Source organism: Dromaius novaehollandiae, chromosome 26 (assembly GCF_036370855.1).
Source record: "Dromaius novaehollandiae isolate bDroNov1 chromosome 26, bDroNov1.hap1, whole genome shotgun sequence".
NCBI classification, from domain to species: domain Eukaryota; kingdom Metazoa; phylum Chordata; class Aves; order Casuariiformes; family Dromaiidae; genus Dromaius; species Dromaius novaehollandiae.
In genome coordinates this window covers 3,892,715-3,906,998 of record NC_088123.1, presented here as the reverse complement: position 1 = coordinate 3,906,998, position 14,284 = coordinate 3,892,715, and the positions used below count along the sequence as shown (strand labels likewise).

Genomic DNA, 14,284 nt, shown 5'->3' with positions numbered 1-14,284 from the left:
ATTGGCTCCCGCCGGGGCAGCGGGCGGGACTAAGTGGGGGGGGGGGAGCGGCGCGGGGAGGAGCGGGGACGGGAGAGGGGCAGCCTGTGCTGTGAGCGTGGATTGGGCCCCGCGCGGGGGAGCGCTCGTGGCGATTGGCGCCGCCCCGGCGGTGGGCGGGGCGCGGGCCGGGAATAAAAGCGGCGTTTGGCGGGCTGTGGCCGTTGGCGGCCGCTTCCCGTTCCCGGTGTCGTGCGCGCGCGTCCCGTCGGTGGCTGCGAGGATGTTCGAGGCGCGGCTGGTGCAGGGCTCGGTGCTCAAGCGGGTGCTGGAGGCGCTCAAGGACCTCATCACCGAGGCCTGCTGGGACCTGGGCTCGGGCGGCATCAGCCTGCAGAGCATGGACTCCTCGCACGTCTCCCTGGTGCAGCTCACGCTGCGCTCCGAGGGCTTCGACACCTACCGCTGCGACCGCAACATCGCCATGGGCGTCAACCTCGCCAGGTAGCCGCGGCCGGGGCCTGGCGGGGCCCGGGGGGGCGGGGGGCGGCCGGGGCCTGTTTCGGGGGGGGGGCGCTGAGGGGAGCAGCGGTTGGGGCAGCTGGGGCCTGGCGGGGCGGGGGGGCTCGGCGCTGGGGGAGCGGCCGTCGGGAGGGAGCGGCAGGCGCCGGGGAGGGGGGCGCGGGGCAGGTTTGGGAGGTGGGGGGGGGGTTTCTGCCCCCCCGCTGCCGCCCCTCCCCCATTCTCCACAGAGCTGTGGCGCCGTTTTTCGCCGCGCGCGCGCGGGGCCCGGCGGTGCTGTGACGTCACTGCCGGCGCGCCGTGGCGGGAAAGCCGGGAGGCCGGGCCATGGCGCCTGCGCGGCTGGGCCCGCGCCCCCGCGAGATGGAGGGCAGCGGGGGGCGAGCCCGGGCTCTGCTCTTCCCACCCGCCAGCGTGGCTGGAGGCGGGGAGGCTTCCGGGCCGCGGTGTGCGGCCTGCCTGGTGCTTGGCCGTCGTTCACAGTGTCTGCTGACTTGTGGGGTGCACTGCAGGTACTACGGGGGAGGGTTTTGTGCCCACAGAAGGGAATATAAGGACTGCATAGAAATGGTAAGACAGGGCTGTCACGTGTTGTATCAGAAGTTAGTGGCTGTTTCTCATTAGACTTGTCTTAACACTATATAACAGGTAATGGGCCAGTGTTCTTGCACTGTCAGTTTGGGGTGCTTTGAGTGACCTGGCTTTTGTTCCCCTAGCATGTCCAAAATACTGAAATGTGCTGGAAATGAAGACATCATAACTCTCAGAGCGGAAGATAATGCGGATACACTGGCTCTAGTGTTTGAAGCACCAAGTAAGTGTTGCTTTTAGTGACTAATTTGCTACTGTGATTTTCTGAGGTGAAGCAGTATGTGGTGGTCTGGGTGGTGGCACTAAGAAGAAATACTTCACAAGCTGGAAGGCTCACCTGATGCTTAAACACTTAAAATGGGCTGGAGATGTAAGCTTGGTCTAGTTGACCAACATCTCCATAGGAAGAAAAGAATCCTCTCCAGGCCACAGACAGATCCTCCCAGGATCTTCCTGGGAGGCTGCTGTCCTCTTGCAGCTTACAAGGGGCAGTTTCGGTCCCTTCTAAATTTCTGGCTCCCAAATAGCAAGACTAAAGAAGGTGGAGCCCTTTGTCATAACTGAGGTGGTTTTGCTCTGAAGAAGTTTTGGACAGAACTTAAACTGAGGATGATAGCTGTAATAGTATTTTTTTGAAACACTTGGTCAGATTAAGCTTTGTTTCTTTTAGATCAGGAAAAAGTGTCTGATTATGAGATGAAGCTAATGGATCTGGATGTGGAGCAGCTTGGAATTCCAGTAAGTAACAGCTTGAATTTCTAACTGGATTGCATTATATTTCTTGTAAGCAAAACATTCCTTGTGTTCACATCAGGCCTATGGTTTGAGCTTGTAAAGACAATGAGAGCATCCTTTAAAAGAACACAAATTTGGGTGTAGTGACTGCATCAAGCTTCTTGGGGAGAAATTTAATTGTGACACTTCCTTTGCAGGAACAAGAATATAGCTGTGTAGTGAAAATGCCTTCTGCGGAGTTTGCACGCATCTGCAGAGATCTCAGCCACATCGGAGATGCAGTTGTTATCTCTTGTGCAAAGGATGGTGTGAAATTCTCAGCTAATGGAGAGCTAGGAAATGGAAACATCAAGCTGTCACAGACCAGCAACGTGGATAAAGAGGAAGAGGCTGTAAGTTGTGTTAATGGCTAGCTGCTCTCAGTGTTGAGGTTTCATCTAGTGGCTTATTCTCTGAGGTAGTGTCATAGGCACCTATGAGTAGATAAAGATGGGTCATATATTATTCTGATTTATAGAAGCAAGTCAACAAATAACTGCCAGCTTTGGCTCTGTACCGCTGGGTTCTGCTGTGCAGTGCTTGGCAGAACGCAGTGGGGAATAGTGCTGGCTGTTTTCTGCCTGAGGCGTCTAGGTCTTCTACAATACCGATGTTTTTGACAAACTTGTGGGAGCTTATGGCTTTTGTTTATTGAACTCTAACCTGGCTCATGTTCTTCTAGGTTACAATAGAGATGAACGAGCCTGTCCAATTAACCTTTGCTTTGAGGTACTTGAACTTTTTTACCAAAGCCACTCCACTGTCACCTACAGTAACACTCAGTATGTCTGCAGATGTTCCTCTTGGTAAGTAGAAGCTGCCCTTCTGGAAGGGGACCCTGTAGAGCACTGTCACCATACAGCTATGTTAAAAGATCGTGATTGAATGGCTTTTTCTGAATCATCTCCTGAATGCTTTTTTCCAGTTGTGGAGTACAAGATTGCTGATATGGGACACTTAAAATACTATCTGGCTCCAAAGATTGAAGATCAACAAGAAGGTTCTTAACTGGACTAGGACTGAGGGGGAGATCTGCTCGGCTCTTTGGAGAGGACAACTGACTTTGCAAAGGAAATTGTGTCCACACAGTTTATTAGCAGTTTCAGTGTGTTGGATCATCAAATGAGCACTGCTAGGCATGTTTTGTAGATATCTCTGTAAATATTTTTCAGCTTACTATTTTGCTATACTGGTGTCATTCAAAATAGGAACTTTTGTTTTTTCTAATATGTTCCTGTACCTCCAATAGTCTTTTATTATGCTGTCTTTAGGTAGAATCTTATACTCCTTTTGATTTGTGTTAGAGAAGGAGTGCAATATTTAACTTGAGTAAAGATGACATTTGCTTGTTTGGCCTGTGAACTGTAGTTCACTGGGGTTACTGTTAAATGATGCCAGGAGTTCATTCAACCTTTCTTTACATGTTTATTTTTGAAGCAGTATTCTAACTGAAATGTGGGAAATGGAAATAAAGAACATGATTTGAAGTTTTTATCCTGTTTAAGTATGGATGAACTGAAGCTTTTGTCAAACTGATGGTACACTTGCCCCTTTATCAAAGACTGCCCTGAACAGGCAAGCTTATGCTTCTTTATTGCTTTGGAGTTATCAGCTGCTACTGATGGTCATGAGTAGCAGAGAAGGGTGGCTCAGTCCCAGGGTTCACAACACTGAAGTGGACAGGATGGTCAGAACCTGAAGAACTAATCCCTCGGTGATGCTGACAGCTTAAAGCAGGTGAGAGGCTTGTGAAAATTTTTCAAATGCATTAGCTTCCTAACTGTTCACCAAATGCAGGAGCTGACTCAACAGGAACTGTTCCTGTAGCTGTCACTATTGCTTGAAAGTAAGTGAGTGCCTAGACCTGAAGTGTAGTAGCGACTGAAAGCTGCTTGGTCTGGCGGGAGGTTGTGTAAATCCTTTGTTTTCAGCTCTACTTCTGTTCATGGTTTATTTATGTCAAGCCACTCCTCAACAAGTCTCTGCATGTTGTATTCATTCAGTGTCCTTGTCCCACACCTCCTGCTTGTGTTGACAGTGTAGTGTAGTCACTGGAACTGCCACCAAGTTCCCTCTTGATTGAGGGTGTTGGTTACTATGTTCAAGTTTGTTGCTAGTAAAATGCACAAAGATGAGGCTTATAGCACATTTTTACCCTGAGGGCTTGATCATGAAGGCTGTAACCACCCTGCAAAATAGGATTTGAAAACTGTTTTAAGCAGCTGGCTTGTGACTCCCCTTGCTTAGGAATGAGAAAAGAGTGAAAGGGCATTTGTTGGCTTGATCAGTACTCAGTGGTATTAGGGCTTAAAAAGGGTCCTGTTCAGCCCTGTGGGTGTATCTGTATTTAGGAGGCCCTATGCGTGGTCATCTATTTAAAAAAAAAAAAAAAAAAAAGCAAGTAAGAAAGAAACTGGAGTGTAAACTGGCTGTCAGCTTGCTGGTTGTGTAATCCAGCTCCTCCAGATAGCTTAGCAGAAGGATTTCACAAGGTGGCAGTACGAGGCTAAGTTAGAGGCATGATTTCTGCTGTGTCAGAATGATGTGGCTGCTGCCACGAGCCCCTGCTCAAAGCCTTGCACTGGATTTCCTAATGCCTCTGGCCCTCTATTCTGAATTGACAGTAGCACTTGCTGTTTCTTAGTGGAAAGCATTTAGATTTCAGTTTGCTGCTGCTGTAAGGTGGATGTGTGGTCTCACAACCTCTTCCATGAGCTTTGAATGTCTGCAGGGCTCAAGAACATGGCCCCCTTTATTCTCCTGAGCTTTTTGAAGTTTGTTATGAACTTGGCATCTTTAAGGAAATGGTCTGAGAAAGTAAGATCTGACTCCATTGCTCTAAGTTATGGTATAGCAAGGTAAGTTCTTCAGCCAAGAACTGAATTCATAATATTGCAATATTGAAAGTTGCATTTCTTTTCAGTGACATAAGTAAATCTGGACTAGTAACTGAAACAAATCCTTTTGGTGCAACTTCCTGCTATATTGGAAATTACTGAGCTTCTATTTTTCCTCTTCTACCCATAAAAGGATCATAACAATAAGCCAGCTGGTTTAATTGCTACTTCAACTGCAGCAACCCAGTTTATGGGAGCTTCATGTAACAGGAAACATCAATTAATGCTCTATCTAGGTATCTAAATACTCCTGTTTTAGGGAAATGCACTTAACCTGCTTTCTGGCCAACACCCTACATGCCCAGATACTGGAAAAAATGTTACTTAAAATGGTAAAATATTACTATTCCTCTTGGGTTGGGTTTTTAAATGAAAGCTGTATGTTTTCTTCCTTGTGTTTGAGATGGTAAGGATTTGAGGTTCATACTTGATAACAAAGGTTAAATAGAGGAGGGGGGAAAAATCCTCTCCCCTGTAAGGAGATGGGGCTCTTAGGCATGTAAAATTCAGAATCTACTTTAATTTCTGAGAACTGGAACCTGGGTAACTCCTGTCATCACCTGGTTTGGAGCAGCTGGGGGAGGTAGAGTAGCAGCTGTGTTGATCCTGCTCCTAGAAACCATTTCTGGCTGTAGCATGTGTTGCACACATCCAGCCGTCTCTGTCCAGAGAGAGCTTGATGCCTCCTAGGGCTTCCTTTAGGAGATGGAGCTACCCTAAAGCAGGGGTGAGACCAGCGTGTGCATGAATGTGCTTCCACAAACCATCTGCCAAAGCTGCCCCCAAATGGGGTTTGGGGTGTTGCTCTCCCATGGGACCAGGACGCGCGGCCTGGCACTTCCAGCCGCAGATCCCTGGCGTGAGGCTCGGGATAAGCCGCCGGAGCGGAGCCAGTGAGCGCTGCCGTAACCTGGAAGGAAACGGCTGGTGTCGGGAATAAACTTCCTGGGTTGGCCTGCGCTGGGGCGGCGGGGAAGGAGCGGCGCTGGGAGAGATGGGCTTCGCCAGCAGCACAGGTCGTGGGTAACTGCCTCTGTGCCCTTGTTAATTAGTGTTTTGAGCCCGTTAAGCTGCCCGAGCCGCGGCGTGCCGCCCTGGGAGGGCTCACAGACATGTTGTGAACTTCCTGCCCAGCGGCAGGGAAACCATTTCGGGTTGAGGAAGGGGATCGATGTGTTTACGGGGTTAGGAGCGAGGTCTGAGCTCCCGAAGGGGCGAGGGGTGACCTTCCCTGCTGCCGGGCAGAGGGGGATACACACATATCACTGCTCTTCAGAGGAAAACCAGGACTTATTACTTGGTTCCTGTGCAGCATTTGCTCTCACTTCCGCGCTTGCTTTGCATGTCTGCTCTCTGCTGGAAGTCTTGTCGCAGGCGATGCTGGTTCTTACTATGCTTAAAAAAGGTATATGTATAGTATCTCCTATTAGCAAGCTGAAATGCTGAGGCATGTTTGCTCCTTCTTTTCCTCTTAAAGAGCCAAGCAGTGAGTTTCTGATCTTGACCTGTGGTGGAGCAGAGCTCTGCTGAGCTCAGTACACTTGTTAAACGTGTGTCCCTTAAGCACATGCTCCTGGTTAGCTGTCTGGATTTGTCCTTACAGCCCCTTTCTTGCTGATTAGCGGGATAACGTGCAGGGCAGGAATCTGCCCTTCCACGGGGTAAATGGGAGGTAATTCCCAGGACGTGCGGAGGAAGAGCCTGGTGCAGCGGGTGCAGAGTCGGTCCCCTGCGTGTGGGGCTGAACTGGGCAGAGCCAGGAAATCTGGCGCAATTTCGGATGTGCCGGTTGCTTCTGGCTCTCGTCACCCCCGTCCACCCCAGGCGGGTGGGAGGCTGCTGGGCGCTTCACGGCACGGTGCCCTAAGGGATATCGATGCAGGTGGAGCCGCGGATGGGAGCGTTGGCGCCTCGGAGGTGGGTGTTGGGCGTTATCAGCAGAGGTGGAAGTGTTTTGTCTGTGCTGGTTTTTTCCTACAGAAAAAGCAAAAAAAAACCCCTTCAGGTTAAACGCACAGCGGAGGCAGCACTGGGCTGGCAGCGCTGGGCATTAAAAGCTCAATTCTCACTTCTGAGAAATGCAGCACCATGGGGTTGGACTTGAGGGTGGTGGGGTTTTTCGCCGAAGTCAAATCAGCAGGAGGAAGAAACATCTAGCGAGGGGGGATTGTGGCAGGAGGAGGTTGACGTCTTCTAGTGAGAAGGTGACGAAGGATTTTTGGGTAAAAGGAAGCATAAAGCTACTACCTTGGGCATCAAGTCACATTATGGAGAGAGCACGTATATCCTGCAGGGGTGTTCGGGATACGCGTTCTTGGGGCTTTGCTTGCTTAGTGTGAGGGTGTTATTCCCCCCATCCCCTCCCAAAAAACGGCTATTGGAGGAGGAAGGTGCAGAGCTGCCAGCCGCTGGCTTGGTTTTGCATCGCTTTTGGGAATCGATCGATGCATTGAGCTGCAGCACTGGTTTGGGGCTGTGTGTGAGCAGATAGCGGAGCTGTGGCTTGGAGGCTGCGGGGTGTCAGGTCGGGCTGAGCCCTGACTCTGCCGTGAGCCACGGATGCGTTGGCAGCAGGCCGGGCCCCGGCTTGGGCTCCCGAAAAGCCGGGCTCAGCGGTGCAGCTCTGCCTCCTGAGTGCAGTCCCCCGGGATGTCACTGCTGGCAGCAAAACCACAGGGCTTGGAGTCGCAGCACGGGGAAATTGCAGGGTACAGCTTCGGCGCGACTAAATAGAGCACTGCCTCCTCCGCGGCTCTGCTCCGGACAGACGAGCGACCCACGCGGCTCGGCTTGTTGGGTTAACCCGCTCACCCGCTCGTGTCTTCGGCCCCTCGCCAGGCGCCCTGAGTCACGGCTCGAGCTGTCCGAGGGATGACAGCTCCGTTTCAGGCTGGTTTCTAGCGTTCTCCTTGGTTGGGGTTGTTTTTCTTCTCCAAACGGATCTATTGCAAAACATCTTGCCGGTTGAAAGGCTGCTTTGTTTGGGGCTGGCCTGGGTTTGTTTGTTAGTCTCCCTGTTTGGACGTAGCCGGAGACCTCGAACACCTCCCTGCGGGACCCGTGGTCTCCTTGCAAAACGTTTTTTTGGCCGCTCCTGCTTGTGAGCTCGCTGGGGAGGGGGCTTAGTCCTGCCCTGGCCCTGAGCATCCTGGATACGTGTATCAGGATACCCACTAACGAGTCTTACGACACCAAATTCATATTCAGCATGCAGCATCTGTGGTGTCTGGCTCTAGGAAGAGCTTATTTGTACCTGGCTTTACTGGGGAACCTCCATCGTGTTTTAAGTGCAGGTTCTACCTTAATCTGACTTTGCTTTCAAATATTGACCAGCCCTGACTGCCTGTTTCCCTGCAGCTCTGTATTTTAGGCTTATACACAAAGCTTTGTTTGCAAAGATTTAACTACTGAAAACGGAGACGTCTTTGCTTAGCACAGGCTGTGTCTCTTAACGAATGAGATCCATGCGTGTCTCAGACTCTGCCGTCTAGTTTGCTCTGGTTTTATCGCCGTTCTCGCGTTTGTTTTCCAGCTTCTAGCTGATGCCCAGGCTCCCTTGTTATGATGCCGTCACGCACCAACCTGGCTGCTGGGATTCCCAGCAGCAAAGTCAAGTACTCCAAGCTCTCCAGCACCGACGATGGATATATTGACCTGCAGGTAAGAATCGGGGAGGAAGGGAGCACTGTGCGGCTGCCCTGACTGCAGGCTGCTCGGGGAGGCGCTAAGCTTTGCCTAAGCGCGTGAGGCTGCGTCTTGTTAGTCTCCACCAGCGCAGCCTCAGATAGGAAAGACACAAAGCTGGCTGCAGGGCCATTTCTTTAATGTTCATCTCCCATACAGTTCAAGAAGAGCCCGCCAAAAATCCCCTACAAGGCCATCGCGCTGGCCATAGTGCTCTTCATGATTGGGACCCTCCTCATCATCATAGGAGCCCTCCTCTTGGCAGGATACATCAGCAAAGGGGTAAGTGGTTTGACTGCGCTTCTGTTCGAGGTCTTGTATTGCTTCCCCCTCCCCAGAGGCTGCTCAGCCCTCGTGCTCGAGGTGGAAGCTGAGAGCTCTCTGCTCGACTCTGCGTTTGCCTTGAAAGCACCAGGGAAGACAGTGGGTCCGTATTTGCGTTTGACGTTGGGCTCCGCTATCGTACGCTTCTCCTTCCACCCCGCGTGGCAGGGAATTGCTTTACGGTTGGCGGCTGGCGCTTATCGCGCTGGAAACGTCGGCGTTTCAGCCGTATCGGAAGCGGTCCACGCGCAGATAGGGAGCTCGCTCTTGGCCAAGCGTGGAGGATGGAGCCTGTGGTTGGCAGCTCGGCAGTGTGATTAGAGCTGGAAGGAGCTGCCCCTTGCACCCGCAGGAAAGGTTCGGTTGAGGTTTCCTGCGGCGGGGAGCAGAGGCCAGGCCAGGAAGAAGAGCTGGAGCTTTGCTGCGCTGCTTGAGCCTGCAGCAGCTGCGGGATTTCTGACTTGAGCTTAAGTTTCTGTTAGCCAGGCCCCAGAGACGCGCAGATGAGGTGGTTTGCTAAACTGAGCCCTGCGAGGCAGGACGGACGAGGGAAGACCCGATACACATCTCTCACCGTTGCACTTACTGTTTCTCCCGTCTCGTCCCTCTGCTCCAGGGAACGGACCGCGCCATCCCCGTGCTGATCATCGGGATCCTCGTGTTTCTGCCCGGCTTCTACCACCTGCGCATCGCCTACTACGCTTCCAAGGGCTACCGGGGCTATTCCTACGACGACATCCCGGATTTCGACGACTGACCCGCCTCCTAGATCACGCTGTAATTAGGCTGATGATAGCTGTTAGTCACCCTGGACACGAGAGGCAGTGCACAAGGCTGTAAATGAAGTAGATCAGTCACAAGATGCGACTTGGTTCTGTAAATAGTGTGTTAAGGTGTTGCTGGTTTCTCATTTTGGGGGAGTTTTAAACATGGGATTGACCAAAGGGATTGCGACATTACGGGGAGAGAACACGTGGGGAGAACATGTGATTTCTTATTTTTCCTCTTTTGGTGATGTCATGCTGGTTGCTTGTAAAAAGTTCTTCTTGGGCAAGGTAATTCTAGCCATTTCCAAAAATAGATGAGCCAGACAGCTTCAGCAATGAAGATATTTGTTTTTCTAGAGTTTATTTTTGAAGAGATTATGGCTATCCTTGGGTTTGCTGTTGCAAACAAATAGCATATCCAGTTTTTTTGCTCTCTGTCCATCAGAAACATTTCCAGTGCACTTTTTGTCTTGTGCTTGCATCTGGAATAGTGGAAGTCGAATGCACACAGCAGGGAAAACTGCACTTGCATGAAATGCTTCACAGTGCATTTGCTACACAACTCCTCTCGTTAGAACGACAAATTTTACTTACTCAGCAAACACATTCCTCAGAAGTGAGCAGTTTCCCATGCCACTCTTGGTTTTGGCAAAACCCAGTTGTCATCCTTTAAAAGGACTGTTGCTGGCTTTTTGCTTATTGTTTTGAACTTAATGGAGAGGGGGGAAGAACTGGAATCTAGATCAGGATTCAAGCGTCTGAATACCAAAGTCTTGTTTTCAACTGGTTGAGGATACTGGAGGCACTTGAATTGCAGCTGTCTGTATGTATAGTTGGGATCACTTTGTCCTCCTGTAGACAATATGCTGTGCATAATTCCCTAGACCAGTAAAAAGAAAATCTGTGTATAATTTGCACCAAACAAATCCAGTTTGTATGGTTTTGCTAGCTTCAATAATGTGTTATTCTGGGCAAATAGATTGATAGCTCTCTGCCTGATGCAAAAGCTGGGTGACTCCCCAAGCGGAAACGAATGTCCCAGAGAACAAGTGCACAGCAAGAAACAGTAGTGCAAGACTCAAGTATATGTATTTAATATGAATAAACTTCACTATATTCTGTGTATATCTCATCTTTCTCACTTTCAGAGGCAGGAATGTGTGCTCAAAGCTGTTCTGGGCAGGGAGAGCAAGACTTTGGCTGACTCTGTGGCTTGCAAACCAGCACTGATAGCCCAGTGTCACGTCAGGCTGGGGCGGATTGACCTGGGAGGTGGCTCTGCCTGCCTGAGCCCTAAAATATGGGGAGGGTGATGCCCTAAACCATGGGGAGGGCGATGCTACTGCAAATTATCAACCATGAGCAGAGGTGCTGCGATGGGCAGGCTGCAAACTTCTGCCAGAAGAGCAAACATCCCCTGCATCTACTCCCTGCTGGGCTAAACCGGCTCGCGTGTGCCCGGGTCGTGCCTGGAGGAGCAGCCGGACGGAGCTCAGGGTCTCCCTTCGCGTCCCGGGGGGGTCACGGACGCATGTTCCCCCCCGCGCTGCTGCGTCACGCGGGCCCCGGTGTCCCTGCCGCTGCGGCTCCTGCGCGGATGCAATGCCGCTTCCCCAATGCTGTCGCACGCTGCCTGGCAGCGGCTGAACTCCAGCAATTAAAGCCGGGTCTGGCCGGGAGAGCTGACGCAAAACCATGAATCAGCCTCGACGAGGGGTTAAAACTGTGGGTTTGTTCCCTTTTGGGAAAGGGGGGAGGAGGCAGGAGGGAAGCTGAGCTGGAAGAAGCAGAGGGGGAGAGAAAAGATGCTTGCAGGGAGCAGGGGGAAGGATGGGATGCAGGAAGCAGGGAAGCCTGGGGGCAGGTAAGTGCAGAGGACAGACGTGTGCTGATGCTTCTGGAGAGATGGCGATTGATTGATTTATTTTTTTTATTCACTAGGATCAAAGTCCTTGGACAGCACAGTGTAAATAACCGTCGCTGCCCTGATGCTCCCAGCGCTGTCTGTACGAGCGATGGGCACAGCGCTGCTAGGTGCGGTGACGTTTTCCTTTGCACATATCTAATTTGGAAATAAAAGACATTTCTAGGAGGAAAAGATACAATAAGATATAAAAGATATATAAAAAGATATATATATAAAAGATATATACCCATCGCAACTCCCCCCAGTTAACGTCTGTGCTCCTCAGCTCCTCTTCTATAAAATGGGGGTGTCACGGATTTGGAAGAACCGACTGACTCATTGCAGCGATGGGGATAACAGGAAAACCCCGATGAAGAACTTGCTGGTTCTAGAGCCGGGCTTGAATGACAAATAAGGCACAGGCCTAATGCTGATGAATGAGGATAATACTGAATAGCTATTGCCTTTATTGAGCATCATCCATTCTGGGCACTCGGCGCGGCAGCTGCCTCGGCGAAAAAAATAGTCTGCATTTATATAGCTCGATGGGGTATTATTATGCGCAGAAGCTCTGGAGCAAGTACAAGCACCCATATTTCAGGCTTTTCTCTAGCCCGTGAGTGCCTGAATTCATATCCCCAGCGATGCCCTGCTATTGCTGTTCTCTGTGTGTGGTGCATTTACATGATTATGTCCTTATTTTAATACCATAACGTTGCCAGAGAGACATTTGGAAACGTGATTCCGGGGCCCCTGAAGACTGAGTTAGCAACGATCCCAGAGAAACCCCTCGAAAAGCTTTATTTATAAAAGCAAAGACTCATTTTAAGTCAATCCCATGATTTTTTTTAAGTGGCTAAAGCTAACGAAATTTCCTGAGCATCATCACACCGGAGCAGCACCTAGGCAAGCTCTTCGAAACCTCTGGGTGAAGAACCCGGGGGAGGAAACGAGGTAGCAGGGGAGACAGGGGAGGCCCTGGATAGCCACAGAGGTCAACAGCAAGGTGCGAAAATCGATGCTGCGCCCAAAAGGGCTTTCCCTGCCCCTCCTTTGCCATGGCAGGGCCGCGACGGGGAAGCCTCTGCCCTGGCCGTTCTGGCAGCTATGCCGTGGAAGGCAGCCGTCGGCAGCCCAGCACGCTGCCGGCCATCGGATGCGCGTCCTCCGCGGGGAACCAGCTGCTGGCACGGCAGCCCCATCCTGGGAACGGGGCATGAAGACTCCTGGCAGCGCCTTTCCTGGGACTATATATGTCACTTGGCATCGTTATCGTTGCTGTTTTCTGAGGTTTTCCCGCGTGCCCTCATTGAAGGAGGCTGGGCCGCCCCGGAGGTTTGTTGCTGATTTTCATCCCGAAAGAAAAATATTTTAGTATAAACCGCGCGAAACATCTGCAGAGAGGAGGGAGAGTGCGCTGACTCACTTGGAGCACGCTGCCTGCGTCCCGTGGGCTATAAATACAGCCATGAAGCAAAGGCTTGGTTTGAACGGGCAGCACAATCTGCAGGAGCATCTCCAGGGCGTTGCTGGTACCCGTCCCGGAGCACGCCGGGATGAGCCCTGCGGCAGGCTCTGCTTTCTCTCTCCTGACTCCAATTAGCCAAATCAGCAGCGTTTGCCACCGAGAGGCCCTGTGCTATGATGCTACTCTTTTAGTGACATGGATTTGGCCTGGCGTCAAAGAAGACATAGAAACCCTGCGGGGCAGGAAAAGATGACTTGGCACAACAGCTCTGTCCCTTCTAATCAGATTTCTGCTCCGCTCCGCTTACGCCGGGGTCTAAACGCGTTTCTCCGCGCTCCTCCCCTTCGCGACTCCTTAAGAGTCCCGAGCACCAGCCCGTTCGCGTGACTCCCTGCATCTTCTGCCTCTCCCTGGTCCACTCCCTGAGCCTTCTCCTCGCCTTCCCTGCGGGTGTTCATCCCGCTCTTCTCCCGTAGGATCTCCACCTGAGAGTCACCTCCGGCTCCTGGCATCTCCTGCATCTCCAGCTCCTTTCCAGGGTTGTCTTCTCCACGTCCTCTGGAGCTGCAGCTCTTCGGTGCAGCGGTGAGTGCACTGCCTGGCCCTCAGGTCTTCCCGGCTTCGATCGGCTTGCAGAGGAGCCCTTCTTTGGTCTGTCTCCTCCGGCAACCCTGCCCTCGTTTTCCTCCTCTCTACCTGGTGAAGACTGCAGGCAAAGACCCCTCTTCGTCTTTTTTCCTAGCCTTCAGCCCCAGCTATGCCCTCGCGCTGCGGGGAAATCGCTGCTTTGAGCTGGAGCCTGGAAAACCGTGGTATGCGATGGTCCGCACCGACCGTGTGAAATGCAGATGTGCGCGTTCACAGGGTTTATTTTTCTCCCCTTCCTTAATGCGGAAGCAGCTTGAGATTTTTAGGAATGCTGGATTTAACTAAAAATAGTCCAGACAGTTCAGTGGGCCGCAGCAGATTCCTCCCTCCCAAGAGAATTTGCTTTGTTCTGAGATGGAGCCAAGGGTCAAGGTAAAAAGAAAAATATCCTATGGGGGGAAAAAAGCTGAACTGTGGATTAGAAAAGATTGCTTCCAAATAATTGCATTGACCTTCCACTGCTGCGGCCTGGCTGTTGCGCTTCTCTGGGCTCAGACTTTGGGTGCTGTTTGGGCATGTGTCACCTTGAGGCCTCTCCCCATGCTTTCACCCATGTCTTGGAGGTGTTAAGAAATTTCCTTCAAGGCGATTATTAGGAGGTGTTTTTTGTGGCCAGAGCTTATTCAGGGCAAGAATCAGGAAGCGACCGTTTCCTTCCTCCCTTGGCTGTGTGTTGTACTTGTGCTGGATACCGGGCCGCGATGCTCCCCTCCATCTCTGGAGC

At 51.5% G+C, this 14,284-nt stretch overlaps 3 protein-coding genes across 6 annotated transcripts in view; all 3 read left to right on the top strand.

Moving 5' to 3' along the window:
- Positions 1-145: 145 nt before the first annotated feature.
- On the top strand, positions 146-3,358 carry PCNA (proliferating cell nuclear antigen). Its single transcript, XM_064497914.1, has 6 exons — positions 146-483; positions 1,218-1,315; positions 1,763-1,830; positions 2,025-2,219; positions 2,549-2,672; positions 2,792-3,358. Exons 1-6 carry the CDS (start codon positions 263-265, stop codon positions 2,872-2,874), a joined length of 789 nt encoding a protein of 262 aa, XP_064353984.1. The 5' UTR covers positions 146-262; the 3' UTR covers positions 2,875-3,358.
- Positions 3,359-4,473: 1,115 nt separating this feature from the next.
- On the top strand, positions 4,474-10,663 carry TMEM230 (transmembrane protein 230). Of its 4 annotated transcripts, none has more exons than XM_026111499.2 (4): positions 4,474-4,724; positions 8,296-8,423; positions 8,607-8,729; positions 9,388-10,663. In XM_026111499.2, the coding sequence occupies exons 2-4, from the start codon at positions 8,325-8,327 to the stop codon at positions 9,526-9,528; spliced, it is 363 nt and encodes a 120-aa protein (XP_025967284.1). In that variant the 5' UTR covers positions 4,474-4,724; positions 8,296-8,324; the 3' UTR covers positions 9,529-10,663. The 4 variants fall into 4 exon arrangements, with proteins under 4 accessions (XP_025967284.1, XP_025967283.1, XP_064353985.1 ...); XM_026111498.2 differs by lacking the exon at positions 4,474-4,724 and adding an exon at positions 5,644-5,786; XM_064497915.1 differs by lacking the exon at positions 4,474-4,724 and adding an exon at positions 5,654-5,779.
- A 2,812-nt stretch (positions 10,664-13,475) lies between these two features.
- The window catches only part of SLC23A2 (solute carrier family 23 member 2), a 62,745-nt gene continuing 61,936 nt past the window's right edge, over positions 13,476-14,284 (top strand). Inside the window, exon 1 of the mRNA XM_064497735.1 lies at positions 13,476-13,497. The gene's annotated coding sequence lies outside the window, so the exon portion shown is untranslated. The remainder of the gene's footprint in view (positions 13,498-14,284) is intronic.